This window comes from Puma concolor, chromosome C1 (genome assembly GCF_028749965.1).
Source record: "Puma concolor isolate L17-30 chromosome C1, mPumCon1.1.hap2, whole genome shotgun sequence".
Taxonomy (NCBI): domain Eukaryota; kingdom Metazoa; phylum Chordata; class Mammalia; order Carnivora; family Felidae; genus Puma; species Puma concolor.
This window is the reverse complement of record NC_141674.1, coordinates 17,445,540-17,461,254: the sequence shown is the minus strand read 5'-3', so window position 1 is coordinate 17,461,254 and position 15,715 is coordinate 17,445,540. Positions and strand designations below refer to the sequence as shown.

The 15,715-nt window shown below is 54.3% G+C and overlaps 1 protein-coding gene across 1 annotated transcript in view; it reads left to right on the top strand.

Moving 5' to 3' along the window:
- The window catches only part of ASAP3 (ArfGAP with SH3 domain, ankyrin repeat and PH domain 3), a 49,498-nt gene that overhangs the window by 31,634 nt on the left and 2,149 nt on the right, over positions 1 to 15,715 (top strand). Inside the window, 20 exon segments of the mRNA XM_086716014.1 lie at positions 5,725 to 5,836; positions 6,038 to 6,123; positions 6,595 to 6,670; positions 6,852 to 6,938; positions 7,115 to 7,224; positions 8,163 to 8,232; positions 8,547 to 8,634; positions 9,769 to 9,817; positions 9,940 to 10,130; positions 10,224 to 10,357; positions 10,585 to 10,679; positions 10,913 to 11,090; positions 12,033 to 12,118; positions 12,274 to 12,389; positions 12,982 to 13,049; positions 13,144 to 13,251; positions 13,387 to 13,582; positions 14,445 to 14,673; positions 15,199 to 15,229; positions 15,231 to 15,290. Of these exon segments, the coding sequence (XP_086572140.1) occupies positions 5,725 to 5,836; positions 6,038 to 6,123; positions 6,595 to 6,670; positions 6,852 to 6,938; positions 7,115 to 7,224; positions 8,163 to 8,232; positions 8,547 to 8,634; positions 9,769 to 9,817; positions 9,940 to 10,130; positions 10,224 to 10,357; positions 10,585 to 10,679; positions 10,913 to 11,090; positions 12,033 to 12,118; positions 12,274 to 12,389; positions 12,982 to 13,049; positions 13,144 to 13,251; positions 13,387 to 13,582; positions 14,445 to 14,673; positions 15,199 to 15,229; positions 15,231 to 15,290 (2,170 nt within the window).

The following is a 15,715-nucleotide window of genomic DNA, read 5'->3' as shown; positions in this document are numbered from 1 at the left end:
GTTATTTGAGTGTTTTTTTTTTTTAATTTTTTTTTTAACGTTTATTTATTTTTGAGACAGAGAGACAGAGCATGAATGGGGGAGGGTCAGAGAGAGGGAGACACAGAATCTGAAACAGGCTCCAGGCTCTGAGCTGTCAGCACAGAGCCCGACGCGGGGCTCGAACTCACGGACCGCGAGATCATGACCTGAGCCGAAGTCGGTCGCCCAACAGACTGAGCCACCCAGGCGCCCCTGTTATTTGAGTGTTTTTACATAGTATGGGCGGATGCTCTGGTTTTGTCACTTAAAAAAGTGGGAGGAGGGGAAACTACCAAAGACCAAGAGGAAAATTCTTTAAAAAAAAAAAAAAAGCTTATTTATTTTGAGAGAGAGAGAAAGAGAAAGAGGGAGAGAGAATCCCAAGCAGGTTCTGTGCTGTCAGCACAGAGCCAGACAAGGGGGTCAGACTCACAAACCATGAGATCATGACCTGACGGAAATCAGGAGTTGGATGCTTAACGGACTGAGCCACCAGGAGCCCCGGAAAAGCTTAATTTCCAAGACCAGAGTATTAACAACTTTCTAGTCATTTTCCTATATATAAAGAAATATTTTTTTACAAGACTGAGAACATAATAATCATATTGAGTTTTCTTTACTTAAAAATACATTGTGACCCGGGCGCCTGGGTAGCTCAGTCATTAAACCTCTGACTTCCGCTCAGGTCATGATCTCACGGCCTATGAGTTCGGTCCTGCATCAGGCTCTGTCTGCACCGACGGTGCGGAGCCTGCTTGGGATTCTCTCTCGCTTCCTCTCTCTTTGCCCCACCCCTACTCATGCTTTCTCTCTCTCTCTCAAAATAAATAAGAAAATAAAAATAAAACTTAAAATACATCATGACCGTCTTTCCACATCATTGCATATTCATATACATCGTCACTTAAATGGGCACACTGTGTTTCAACATACGCATGATCCGTAATGTATTTCTTCCGCCCCTGTCTTTGGGGAAGCATCCTTGGAACTAAATGTTTGCTCTCTCCCAGAATCATTACTTCTGTAGGTTCAATTCTAAGAAGGAGATCCTGGAGCTTTATTGTTCCTCCAGCCCCAGGGAGGCGGAAGGAAGGCCAGGACTCCCCACTCCAGCAGCGCTCAGGTCTCTACTGCTGTTGTGCCTGTAGGCCCTCCCCCCCCCCCCCCCCCCCCGCCACCCCCGGGGGGTGGGGGTGGGGGTGGGAGCTGTGGTGGGCGTGGCCATCTGCTCTCTTTAGAGGCCCAGAGAGGGGCGTGGCCACGCAGGCAGTCTTCCTAGCAATTTGATGTGGGGCCACCACATGGTCTGCGTCTTCTTGAGTTCCCTTGACTAAGCCCTCAGCCTTGCAGGGCATCACCTACCAAGTGGAAGGAGTAAGCCCCACCCTGCTGACCATCTCCAGCCAGCTCTGCTTTTACCAGATTTACATATACATACATATACATATGTTTTTGTATATGATTTTGTTTGTAAGTAATCTCTACACCTCACATGGGGCTCAAACTCACAACCCTGAGATCAAGAGTCGCATGCTCCACGGACTGAGCCACAGTCAGGCGCCCCGTACCAGATTTACGTATTGGTCTTGCCTGCAAGGTTTCGTTTAAAGAAAAGACTGTGTAATTGATCGGGAGAGGGGCTTGGTGAGGGTTGTTCAGTGAGTAATCAACAGGGCCTGGACTAGAACCCAGTGCTCCTTCTGCCCTGCTCCGCGGTCTCCTGGCTGAGCTACCTGTCCTGGCACAGGCGTCTGTTATGCTCCTTTTTATGAGGGCTTCAGGTATAGCTAGATATTGGTGCGCTGTGAGTTACTGTAATTTCCACCTCATGCTTACCAAACCAGTCTGGGCAGCAGCTGGAAGGGCCCAGAATAGCGCCTGTTGGATACCACCAGGAGCCTCACTTCCTGGTTGTTCACATAGGAGGAGGGCTCCCCTGTCCACCTGGAGCTGCGAAGAAAGGCATCCCTTGGGCAGGGACCTAGTTTTTCTAGGGTGTTCCCTGTGCAAGTCTCTTTCCTCATCTGAGAAATGGGGCCAGTGACACCCTTGCAGGGTTGGTGTGGAGATGAAATAAACACAGTGCATATGAAGCACCTGGTGCTGTGGTTCCACAAGTATTTATCAGCCATCTTTCTGAGCCAGAACTGCGATCAGAGTGACACAGCAAGGGGCTGACAGGCAGGACCCCAGGCCTCTGCTCCTAGCATTTCCCCTGGCCAGCTTGGGCTCTTGGACAGTCCCTTCCCTCCTCTGGGTCTCAGCTTCATCTTCTGTGAAACAGTCTCTGACTGTGACCTATCAGAAAAGACACCGTGGGCGTGGGTGAACTAGGTGATGGGGCTTAATGAGTGCACTTACGGTGATGAGCAGAGAGTAATGTCTAGAACTGTCGAACAGTGTGTTACACACCTGAAACTAATAGAACACCATGCGTTAACCACACTGGAATTAAAATTTTAAAGTTAATAAAATAAATACAATTTTTTTTAAAGAAGGAAAAAAAAAAAAGAGAGACACTGTGCCTGTCACCAGCAGAGGGAACCAGACAGGGAAGGAGGGATGGGGCAAATCTGGGACACAGCGTTGGTTACCAGTGCCGTCCCCAAGCCTCGAGCATCCGACAAACTGGATGGTGGCTTGAATCCAGATGCTGCATTCAAATCCTAGCTCCAGCAGTTACTAGCTGAGAGGTTTGGACATGTGACTTGTCTCAGCCTCAGGCTCCTCACCTATAAAATGGGGGTGATGATTCCTGCCTCCTGGGGTTATCACTTTAGCATGTGAAGAGTCTAGCAGAGTGCCCAACACAATATCAGTGCTTAAAAATAATAATTAGTAATAATAGCAGCTGGTACGTATACTTACTTATAAGCTTCTTTTACCTTAGGTACCATGATAAGCTCTTTACATCTGTTATCTGATGTATTTATTCCCCTTGGCAGGGAAAGGGGCTGTTATTATCCCCAATTTATAGGTAAGAAATAAGGAAGAGAGTGCCACCCCAATCCCTGCCCTAGTGGATCCCACTGGTTCGTAAGCGAGAGGTGGGTGGATAAATAATGAAGATACAAAGCGACGGTGCCGTAAGAATAGTGTCGGCATTGAGGCGGCAGACGAGACAGGTGGTTTCGATCGGGTGGAGGGAAGGGTGGTAGGGGGAGGCATCACAGGAGAGGCGATTCCAAGGCATCAGGTCAGCGGGTGCATGGTTCGTTTTGATTCCTTTCCTCTCCTCCATCCTCCTCACTGACCCCCTCACTCCACCGGGAGTGCCTGCTCCCGTCTGAATGCTACACTGCTCCCCAAAGTCCCCTTCTTCAGTTCCCTTGGTCTTCTCAGTAACTAGCATTTCGCTGCTTTTCACTCAATATTCATTTCACTCCTTCCGCTGCAACTCCATTCAAAGGAAATAAAATATTCCCAGCATGGGAAATGCTTCTACAACATTGGTGATCCTTTGAGGACAGGGAGGGAATAGGAGTTGCTCTTTTCTGGGAAGGGTGTGGTGGAATAAAAAGCAAGTCCCCAGCTAGTAGTCTGAGGTCATGTCAGACCTGGTAGGGTATGGCTCTGTAGATTACCTTAGCTGAGGCACGGACAGAGCTGTGGTAATTTGTGAAGCCATTTACACTTTACAGCTTGTCTCTATCCTGAGCTAACTAGCCTCTGTCCTTTAATCTCCACTAGAGCCTGTACGAAAAATATTAAATAAATAAGGAAGTACCCCGTGCTAAAAACAAACAAATAAAGCTTAGATTTATAAAGGTTAAGTGAGAGAGCTGCTATTCAAATCTAGAACACATATTTCTAGCCACTGTCCCATGTTGTGCTTCCTTTTCGCCCATTTACCCTTGAGCAGACGTCTTTCCATGCCAGTACGAATAGATCTTCCTTATCCTTTTTAACGGCCGCATAGTATTCCTACAGATGGCCAGAGCATAATGTATCTATTTCCCACTGATAGCCATCTAGCTTATTTTTCACTTTTACTAGTGAAAGATGAGGTTAGCAGTGTGCATGGGAGATGCCCCCACCCCTCCCAGCCGCTCTGCCTGCTTTGTCTCCTGCCCTCTTAGCAAGCTGCCAGGCTCACTGCGGGCACACCACAGCCTTAGCCATTGCCCCTCCCTGCTGCTCATCTTCTGATCCCCTGAAATAGCATCTGCCATGACCCCCTCCCCCCCCCCCGGCCCAGTTCACAGGGTCAGTCCCCACCCTAACTCCACCAGCCTGCCACAGACTCCCTCTCGGGGTATCATAAAGCTTTAGGGGAAGGAAAAATAACCACTCCCGAGAAAAAAAATTTTTAAACCTACAGACCCCCACTCTGGAGTAGTGGGGCTCACTCAGGGGCACCCCCCCCCCAGTAGACATTTCTGGCTGTCGCAACTGGGAGGTGCTACTGGCATCTAGTGGGTAGAGGTCAGGGGTGCCGCTAAACATCCTGCATCTACTGAACGGCTCCATATCAAGGAATTATCTGGTCAGAACATCCGTAGTTCCACGGTTGAGGAATGGCTCAACAGGTCTCCAGGGACAGATCCTGCGTGTAAACACTGACCTCAGTAGGGCCTGGAACTTTAAGGCCAGAATGGACCTGAGGACTCTGCCTAGGCCTTTGCTTCCCTAGTTTACAGACAGGAAAACCGAGGCCTGGAGGGACCTATGATAATAATAGCTGTAGGGTCGTCCGTGTGCTGAGTCTTCTGCATACTTTGTCTCCTCTGGGTACAGATAAGGATCCCCATTTCCCAGCTGAGGAGACTGAGGCTTGGGGAGGGGTAGTGATACTTGTAATGTATCCCACAGTTGTCATCTTTGCTCAGGGCTGGTACCTACTTGGAAGCAAAACTGACAAGCAAGACATCTCCTTTACAGAGGATTTGTGGTTACATGTGCCCAGCCCCAGATGTGGAAACTCTCCCGGCTGAGAGTGGGTGGTCTGATGGGCGTGGGATTTCCAGGAAATCATTTACAAACAGATCCAGCCACCCCCAAAGAGGGAAAACAGCCAACCCTTGAGATCTGTAGGGGGAAGGCCCAGGTTACTCTTAGCTACAAGCTGTCTTTGCTCACAAAGAAAAGGACAAAGGTTTTCTAAGCTTTAGATGGGAAGCTCCATGGTTCAGAAGTATGAAGGTACCTACTGATCCTCTGAGCCACTGATCCTTCCAGCAAAATCAGACTGGTCACCCCAAACCCCACCTGGCCCTAATCTAAGCCTGTCGCCTTCCTGCATAAAAGCCTTCAGCTCCTTCCCATCGCTCTTGGGAGCAATGATCTGAATTAGGCCCCGCGTGATCTGGCCCCTCTGTGCCTCACCTGGAGCCCCTTCCTCTCCATCTCCGTCCCTGAGCCCTGATGCCCCCTGCCTCCGGCTACCACGTGGTCTGATGCTCCTAGCTTCCTCCAAGGCAACCTCTCAGCCTTTCAGATCTCACCTCAAACAGCACTCCCTGAGCAGCCGGGCGAGGTCGGATCCCCCATTTTAGTCTTCGCGGCTGCGATTTGATTCACGTCTTTCTCCCCCACCTGGATCCTCCTTGTTCACCATTGTACCCCAGCCCTACCACACAGCTGGCACCCAGGAGGGCCCCCTCACTCTCGTGTGCCCGTTGCAGAGAGGGGCATGTGGAGGTGGTGGGTCGTGAAAGGGGCTATGGCAAGAGTTGTTCGGGCCTCTCTTTCCTTGGGGCCTAGGGCCAGGCTGGAGAAGGAAAGGGACCGGGCCAGAGTGACAGGAGGGAGCCCTGGGGAGGTGGCCCAGGACACACAGAGAGAACGGCGCGTCTTCCAGCTGCACATGTGTGAGGTAAGGGGCGCTGCAGGGGTGAGGGGAGGTTGGGATGTGTCTCTTCGCCTCCTGAACCCCCGGGGTCCTATCCAGATGGCACTTGAGATATCACCGAGGTTCAGTCATGGCCAAGGTTAGCCCGGGGTGGCGACAGCAGCCCCTTGCCCCCAGGATTCAGCTTCTGCACACGCTGCACACTTAGCCCTGCTCTTTCCCCAGTATCTGCTGAGAGCCGGGGAGAGCCAGATGAAGCAGGGTCCTGATTTCCTGCAGAGCCTCATCAAGTTCTTCCACGCCCAGCACAAGTAGGTTTCTTCTCCCTTGTCCTCACCCCCACCCCCACCCCGTGGCCCTCACCATTAACCCTTCAGACAACACAAAACAAGGCCCATCCCCAGGATCTGGCAGGCCCTCGAGGACTCCGCCTGTGCCTTTCTAGGGAATGCTTTCTAGGGCTCCTCTTTACTGGGGGCTCCCCATGTATCAGGCACTAGGTACTTTTACACGTTTGCGCTCACTCAGTCCCCCAACAGCCCCGTGAGCCAGGAGAAACCCCCATTCGTCCTCAGAAAACTGCAGCTCAGATTTACTAACATCACGCAGCTGGCACGCGGGATCTGGACCCAGACAACTTTGACTCCAGAGAGCTTGCTCCTGACAGGCAGGCTGTACTGCCCCCAGGGGCCCTGTGATCCTTGGAGCACCTTCTCTCACCCTTCCTGCCTCCCTCATTCTCCCCGCCTTTCTTGTCCCCCGTTTGGCCTCACGCCTCTTAGCTTTTTCCAAGATGGCTGGAAGGCCGCTCAGAGCCTGTCCCCCTTCATCGAGAAGCTGGCAGCCTCTGTACATGCAGTAAGTCGGGCCTCACCCTTGGGCACACGGTCAAGTCCTCTGTCTTCCCGGGAGAATCTGGGGGTGTGGAAGAGCTGGCCCCTGCCCAGAGAGCAAGGCTGGTGCCCTGCAAGTCTTGGTCCGGGCTGTGCACCCGGCACATCTGTGGGCTGACAGCGGGGTCCTGCCTTCTGTCCCATAGCTGCGTCAAGCCCAGGAGGAGGAGCTACAGAAGCTGACCCAGCTCCGGGACTCCCTCCGAGGGACACTGCAGCTTGAGAGCAGAGAGGTCAGCCCCTCAGTCATGCCCACATGAATGCCTTCTCCCAAGGTCGGCCGTGGAGGGAGGGAGAGAAGGAAGATCCCACTTCAAGGGGCCCTTGAGAAGTCTCCCTGAGTGAGACCCCTGCGCAGTGAGGCTCTTCCCAGACGCCCTAAGGTGTCCTTTGCGTGTCCGAGGAACAGGAGAATCTGAGCCGGAAGAACTCAGGAGGTGGCTACAGCATCCATCAGCACCAAGGCAACAAGCAGTTTGGGACGGAGAAGGTGGGCTTTCTGTACAAGAAAAGTGACGGGTAAGTCACTCAGAGAGCTCAAGTAACTTGCCCAAAGCCACACGGCCAGTAAACAATGGTTGGGGGAGCCGCCCCGGGGGACTGTTCTCATCATTTGCATAGACTCTGAGGGTTCCAGCACCCTCCGCTCTAGCAGTGCAATATCTTCAGAATCCTAGGCACATGAACTCCTGCTGGAACTTACTGGTTGTTCTTAACTTGAAAAAGAATAATAGTAGCAGCTAGCCCTTACTGAACACTTATTAGGCCCTACGCTGTCCCCGTGCCTTCACCCTTAACCTCTCTAATATACGGAATATGCCTGGAAATGAAAGCGTTGACTGTGCCTTGCTCCCTGGTGTAAAAAAAAAAAAAAAAATCAGTCTGTGAAAGGCAAAGGCTCCGGGGGATGTATTCATGTTTCTGTTTACTAATCAGCTTTTATCAGAGAAGAATAGCTTTGTTATACCAATTAATATTCACCTCTTAAAGAAGTACTAAGTAGCTTTGGATTGTGGGTTTGCTAATTTCTGTCTTGGGGGTCTCAATATCTATCTTGCTTTATCCTTAATCATAATGCATCGGTGTGGTCAAGGGCCTGATGCTCCTGTCAGACTAGGAGCTCCCTAAGGGTTGGGAGAAGTGTCTCCTTCATCAGACTAGAAGCTCTCAGAGGGCCAGGGTCACATGTTCCCCTTTAGAATAAGGATTCCCAGAGAATGGGGGCTGTGTTTCCCCCATCAGACTGGGAGCTTCCTCAGGGCAGGACTAGGTCTCCTCCATCAGAAGGGAGCCCCAGAAAGTGAGGGGTGTAGGAGTCAGGGGATGGAAGAGGTGAAGAGGTGTGGCTGGAGGTCATACAGGTGGGGCTGGAGACCTGGTCCAGGGCTGTGTTTTCTGATACGGGGGAGTTGGGCGTGAGCCTTGGGTCAGTGTCTCTCTGTCCCTCTGGGCTCTAGAATTCGAAGAGTCTGGCAGAAAAGGAAGTGTGGAGTCAAGTACGGCTGCCTGACCATCTCACACAGCACGGTGAGGCCTGGAGGAGAGGGGGTCTCAGGGCTCAATAGGTGCTCTCTTCACTGGTCAGAACAAGCCCTCCCTCTAGCACTGGCCCCCAAACCTGGATCCAGGTGGCTGGAGACCCCCTGTGGGAGGAAGGATGGGATTGAAAGCTCCCAACGTGGTCTTGGCCCACACTCCACAATCCATGAGGTGCTGGGAGAGAGGAGATGTGAACTGGAACAGGACTATTATAGCCATTTAACAGATTGGGAAATAGAGGCCTAAGGATTTGGGAGGCCCAGAGGGTAACATGTAAATCCTCTGTCCCCCAATTCCCACAGATAAACAGGCCCCCCGTGAAGCTGACCCTGCTGACGTGCCAAGTGAGGCCAAATGCTGAGGAGAAAAAGTGCTTTGACCTGGTGACCCGTGAGTAGTCCCTGTCTCCTCTCCCAACAACTGCCTAGGGCTTCTCGAAGAGACCTGTCAGCTCCCAGGAGGCTTCAGTTAGGGGTCTCTGTCCAATCCCACGTGTGTCTGCTGCGACCATCAGACTCCTTAGGCCCTGGATGCTCTTTTTAGAGGGTACACCCCACATCCCATTAAACATTAAAATGTACCCACATCCCACATTAAATACGATTATTTCTGCAAAGTATATTTGAATGGATTGGGGTAATTGGGCTTTCAAAATTATCATTTCTTTAGAAGTTTCAGTCTCCATCCTTTGGAGGCTTTGATGCCAGGCTTTACATGGGGACCAGTGCAGGCTGAGAAAGACCCAGATCTCATCCTAGGGAGCTCTCTCTGGCAGGGATGTATCCAGAAGAGAGGTGCAGATACAGCACTGTCAAAGATTAGGGAGCGGAAGCCCTGCCCTGCTGTGAGGAATCAGGAAAGGCTGTTTGGGCCAGAGAGCATTTGAGTGCAGCCTTGAAGAACACACAACACAGAGTTTGGGGGCAGACATTTCAGGGGACGGGACTGGCATGATGAAAGACATGGGGGCAGGACAATGGATCTGACCAGTCTGGCCAGAGTGTAGGGTTCACAGAGGAGAGCGTTGGGAGATGAGACCCGGGAAATGCCTCTTAAAGGTTTCGGCCTGATTTCCTGGTAATAGGGAGCCACGGGGTGTCCTGGAGCAGGGGGTGTCATGATTAGATTGGAACCTTGGGCACAACAATCTGGCAGCCGGTACAGGTTGGGGGAAGGGGGAGTTGGGGAGCAAGGAGACCAGACAGGAGGAGGCTGAGGGCCCAAGTGGGGTGATGGCAGTAGGTTCGGAGGATACTCTGCCTCTGAGCTGGGTGGGGTCTTGTTCCCTGGACCCCGTAACTGGGGTTTCACACAGAGGCTTCTTGTTGTGACTTCTGAGAAACTGCCTGTGCTACTGGCCACTGTCATTACCCTCCCCACCCCAGCTCTGCAGAGCCTGGCTCTTCAGGGACAAAAGCGCCCCCGTCCCCCCACCCGGGCCCAGCTGTTTGGTTGAGGGCTCCCTGGGCCCAGGGAAGGTCCACAGGATTTCTGTGGACCAGACACACGTCGGTCTCCCCACAGACAACAGGACATACCACTTCCAGGCAGAGGATGAACATGAGTGTGAGGCGTGAGTGACTCCCCACGGCCAGCCTGGGGGTGGGGTCAGCGGAGCCCCAGGTACCTCCCAGCCTCTGGGGATCCCACCCCTGCGGGTGTCACTCCCGGGCCCCCCCGGCATGCTCTCCGCAGGTGGGTGTCAGTGCTACAGAACAGCAAGGACGAGGCCTTGAGCAGTGCCTTCCTCGGGGAGCCCAGCGGCGGCCCGGGGCCCTGGGGGGGCGCTGGGCTGGATGGGGAGCCCCAGGACCTCACGAAGCTGCTCATCGCGGAGGTGAAGAGCAGGCCCGGAAATGGCCAGTGCTGCGACTGCGGAGCTGCAGGTCAGCCAGTGGACGGGGCAGGGAGGGAGGGGGCAGGGGAGGGGAGGGGGGGAGGGGCCCCCACCGCCAGGCTCAAGCTTCTCCACCTTGCAGACCCCACGTGGCTCAGCACCAACCTGGGCGTGCTCACCTGCATCCAGTGCTCCGGCGTCCACCGCGAGCTGGGTGTGCGCTTCTCGCGCATGCAGTCCCTCACCTTGGACCTGCTGGGCCCCTCCGAGCTGCTGGTGAGGGTGGGGCGGGGCCAGCGGTGACATTGGGGGCGGGGCCTGGTCGGAGGCTGGACTGGGTCCACTGGCTCAACCTGAGATTGTGGGCCCTGGAGAGGTGGGGCAGGATCCTGACGGGCTGGGAAGGGGGTGATGTGGGGGGGGGGGGCTTCCGGAGGCTCAGTCCTCCAGGGGGCGCTGTCCTAACCACCGGTCTTACCCCCACCACTTTCCTGCGACCCCAGCTGGCCTTGAACATCGGAAACACTCGCTTCAATGAGGTTATGGAGGCCCAGCTGCCCTCACATGGAGGCCCTAAGCCCTCCGCTGAGAGTGACATGTAAGGGGATTATCCGGTGGAGGGGGGACGTCCTGGCTGGGGATTCTGCTTTTCCAGCTCCCGTGGTCTCAGGAGGATCTTGGACCAGAAGTCTGGGGTGAAGGGAGCCTCAGATCTGGAAGGTCTAGGGCATGGTTCTGGGGAAAAGGAGATCCGTATCTCCTGTGGGAGGGTTCCAGGGGTCAGCTGGGTGGAAACGGCCCTTGCTCTGAGGTTGTGGTTGACTTCGGCAGGAGCTCGCGTAGGGACTATATTGTGGCCAAGTACGTGGAACACAGGTTTGCCCGCCGGTCCGCACCCGAGCCTCAGAGACTGAGGACGGCCATTTGCAACCGGGACCTCCTGTCAGTACTAGAGGCCTTCGCTAACGGGCAGGACTTTGGACAGCTGCTGCCTGGGCCTGACGGCCAGGTGAGAACCACCTCCAAGGGCCACTTAGACCCCACCTGCTCTCTCATACTCCCCAGCCTTTCTCCAGGATCAGCTATTCCCCTCACCCCCTGCCCCGCCTCTGACATCTGCTCAAATCCCACCCGGCAGAGGGGTAAATGGGACCGAGCACTTCAGTCGAGCAGACCTGGGCCAGACTCCTGGCTGTCTGGCTTTTCCAAGCTGTGTGATCTAGATCAGGTTACTTAACTTCTCTGAGTCTCGTTTTCTCATTTGTAAAATGAGTTGATGATAGCACCCACAGGGTAGAAGTGAGAATTAAGTTATGTGTATATAAAGGGCCAGGCATATAATATGTGTGCAGTGAATATTAGTATCTTTCTGTTTCCTCGACTAGCCTTGGAAATGGGTAAGGGTGCGTCAGAGTAGATCAGGGAAGGCTATTGCACTGGCGACTCCAGTGAGCCGGGAGGGGGTGAGTCAGAGGGGAAGGGTATCAGAGACATGTGAATGGATAAATTGACAGGAGTTGCTGACTGTACGTGAAAAAAATCGAATGTCATGTCTTTGTGGGTGGGGCTTCCCAGTGGGCAGCGAGGGTGCAGCACTTAGGTGAGGTAAGAATTTGGAACAGCCTACACAAGAGTGATATGGCTGAAAGTGTGAGGTTAGCTGAGGTCTCAAGGGGCCAGTGAGAGAGGAGCAGAGAGAGCCCAGGGCTAAGAACCAAGGCTGGGAAGCACCCGTTAGTGGGGGTAAGAGGAGGCAGAGCCAATGAAGGAAGCAGCGGACGAATGGTCTCTCACCTCCCTCCCAAGCACGTTCCATCCCTGTGGTCTCCTCTCTCAGGGTCCTGGCAGCTTTATGTCGGGAGGTGTCCAGGGCAGCGAGAGTTCAGGAGGGTGATACTGGATTGGGGGCAGGTGAACTGGGGGAAACTCAGAGGTGTGGCTGTGTACCCAGGCACCTGGAGAACTTGCCCTGCACTTGGCTATCAGAGTCGCCACCCAGGCCTCCCTGCCCCTGGTGGATTTCATCATCCAAAATGGGTGAGAACCTCCCTGCCCATCTGCCCACCTCCTCATATTCCCCCTTGTTCCTTTCTCTTCTCCGTTCCCCTTCCCCCTTCCCTCTTTTCCCCCCCTGACTTTGACCCCTTTGCCTGTCTGTTCCCCTTCCTTCCTCCCCGGCCCCCCACCCCCAGAGGTCACCTGGACACCAAGGCTGCTGACGGGAACAGTCCCCTGCACTGCGCTGCTCTCTACAATCAGCCCGACTGCCTCAAGCTGCTGCTGAAAGGGAGAGCTTCGGTTGGCACAGGTGGGGCCCCGACGCCTCCTCTACCAGACTCCCGGTTCCTTACTAACCCTCGTGTGGCACTTCCTGCCTTCTTCCCAGATGGAGAGCACTGGTAACAAGCGTGGGCTTTGCAGACAGACTTGGGTCCTAATCCCAGCTTGCCTCTGACCACCTCTGTGACCTTGGGATCTGTCTATTCATCTGTTGAACCTCAGCTTCCTCATGTGCAAAATGGGTATAATACCACAGACCAAGTAGAACTGCTGAGAAGATAAAGAGAATGTGTCTGAAAGTATTTAAGCAAATGAATATTAGCTGAGTTCAAATAATAGTGATTATAGTAGTCACTATTTACTGTTTAACATGTGCCTGGTAAGGTGCCAAGTGCTCTTGGCACAAGAGCCTCGCAACAACCTCATCAGAAAGGTATGAGCATTCTACTCATTTTGTAGATGAGCAAATCAAGGCCCAGAGAGGCTAAGTGACTTGCCCAAGATCACACAGCCAGGAAGTAGCAGAGCCGAGATTCAAACGCAGTCTGATTCCAGAGGCCCATCTTAACCTCTAATCTATAATGTCTTTTGACCCTGACCCCTAACTTTACCCCTCACAGTGAACGAGGCAGGAGAGACAGCTCTGGACATAGCCAGGAAGAAGCAGCACAAGGAGTGTGAGGAGCTGGTGAGGTCTAGGAAAGGAGGGGAAGCCCCTGACCCTTCCTCTTTCTCTGCTGAGCCCCTGACCCTCTGAACTGCCAAGGCTTTGTTTTCGGCAGCTGGAGAAGGCCCAGGCGGGGACTCTCGCCTTCCCTCTGCACGTGGACTACTCCTGGGGACTCTCCACAGAGCCTGGCTCCGACAGTGACGAGGAGGAAGAAGAGAAGGTGGGTCCTCACCCCATCTCTCGGGCCTTCGTGAGAGAGCAGATGGAAAGAGCCAGATCGGACCTGCTGTGGGGAGGGGCAGGGCTGAACTGGAGGAACCACACCATCCTTTCTCCCATACCTTTGCCCCTGCAGCGCTGCCCTCTGAAGCCCCCAGCCCAGACCCGCTGGGCCAGTGGGAGGGTCGACCTCAGCAACAAGACGTACGAGGCCATCGCCACCCTGGGACCAGCTGCCCCTCAGAGCGAGAGTGAGGCCTGCCCCCCGCCCTTGCCGGTCAAAAACCCTTCTCGGACCATGGTCCAAGGGCGTGTGGGACATACCAGTGGAGGTATGACTGGCTGCCCAGGAAAATGCTCATCATACCATTCACTGTCACCAGCGCATTGAGTTAAGGGTGCGTGTGTGAGCTCATATCACCCTCACAGTCTCTTGTCAGGCAGAGGTCATCACGTCCCCCTTACAGGTAAAGGGGCAGAGATGTGGAGTAGCATCCCCCAAATCCCACAGCTAATACGTCCCCGATGTGGGATTCAAACCCAGGTCTGTCTTATTCCAAATTCTTCAATGCTTTCCTTAAATAAAAAGAGAGAGAAGCATTTATTGACCATCCACTGTGTCTCCAGTATTTGGGGAGCTACTGAGACACAGTCTAGTGGGGGAGATAGAAGCTGGAATGCAGTTCATTACAATAATAGACACAATGGTATAGAACGTAAATCCCCGCCCCCCCACCCCCCACAAAGAATGTAAATCTCAAGACGACAGGAGTGTTCCGTTGACTAGTATTTCTCCTGCGCCTAGCACAGCACCTGGCTCTTCTCAAGAACTGTTTGTTGAAAGAACGAACAGCCTTGTTCTGGGAGCTCAGGGGAGGGAGGGAGCGTGTCCTGTTGGGACTGGGGAGTGGTTGAGGAAGGCATCCTGTCTGGGTAGCATCTGCGTTGAGCCTGGGGAATGAGCAGAAGAGTCCAGACTGAGGGGCAGGAGGGGTAGAAGCCAAAACTGCATCAGTGTGGCCTGGCCATCATAGCAAATGAGACTGGGCATGGGGGGGAGGAGCTGAAGGGGACCGCCGGGGAGGTGGGTGGCATCTGGGAGTGGGGACAGCCATAGATCCTTGAGGCCAAGGACTGCTTTGAATTGAGAACAGAGTAAGTGATAAAGACAGGCTTTATCATTTCTGATTCTAGATCGTTCCGAAGTCCCCAGCCTGAGCTTAGAGCCTTCTGGGGCCCCTGAGAGCCTGGGCAGTCCAGCCTCCACCCCTTCCAGCCTCTCAAGCCCTGGGGAAGCTGGAGGTCCCAGCCAAACCCCCCCACCGAGCTCTGAGGAGGGCCTCTGGGAGCCCCCGGGCCCCTCCCGCCCCAGCCTGACATCTGGAACCACCCCCACGGAGATGTATCCCCCGGTCAAGTTCAGGTGAGGGCCCTGCTGGGCAAGTCTCCCCCATCCCTCTGCACATCATGTATTTCCCCACCTGTCAGTGGTGCCTACCTAAGGCCTGGGATACCTCCCTGCTCTGAGGCCCATGACTAACACAGAATGCTAGCCCTTGAGTGGAGGGTGAGTGGGCCCCCTGCCCCTCACACACCTGCTCCTGAGTCTGGGAAGGAGCCTGAGACCCAGACTGCTGGAGGCCAAGTGAAGGCTTAGTCCCTCCTGTCTAGAGGCCGGAGTCTAGAGGCTCTCAGTGGGATCTCTGCTGTGTTCCCACCTCCAGCGCAGGATCCAGTCCTCCCTTCCCTGGAAACAAGCCCTTTCAGTTTGCAGTCTGGGGGGTAGGTACGGGGAAATCTCCAGAGCCCTCGGGAGTCAGTTCTAAGCCTGGGGGCCTCGAGGGGTTCTCTACCCACCTGCTTAGGCCCCAGCCTATACCTGAGCTCTTTTCCCCCACACTAAGGGGCTCTCAGTGTGAGGTCACATTGGCCTTTCCCTGCCTTCCAGCTCCGAGAGCACCCGCTCCTACCGGCGGGGTGGGCCGGAGCCTGGAAGACTGTCCCTCAGCCAGACAGCCTCTGTGCAGAAGGAACACGCTGGTATGAGCTCTGGGACCATGGTTTGAGGGGCGGTGGCAGGACACGTGGGAGGCCAAGGGGGTCAACGGGAGGTGGTTGGGGTGGGGGACCTCTCCCCATGACTGGGGTACATATGAGAGCAGGTGGCCGCAGTTTGGTCAGTGCCTGCCCTTCCCACCACAGCCCAGGACACATGCAGCTGGGGAGAGCCCAGGCCTTGAGGGATGGCAGAGGTGGTGATGCCCAAGCCCTGGCTTCTCTCCGGGGAGGCTGAGCGAACCCCTGTCACCCAGGCTGGAGGCTCAGAGAAGGTCTCACCTCCCTGCAGATGAGGCAGGATTAGGGTGGCTGTGTACCAGTCTTCAGTGTGCCCGACTGTCCCCTTGTAGGAATCTGCTGAGACTGCCAACTCCCAGGCACAGAGGCATGTGACAGGGACCAGGCAA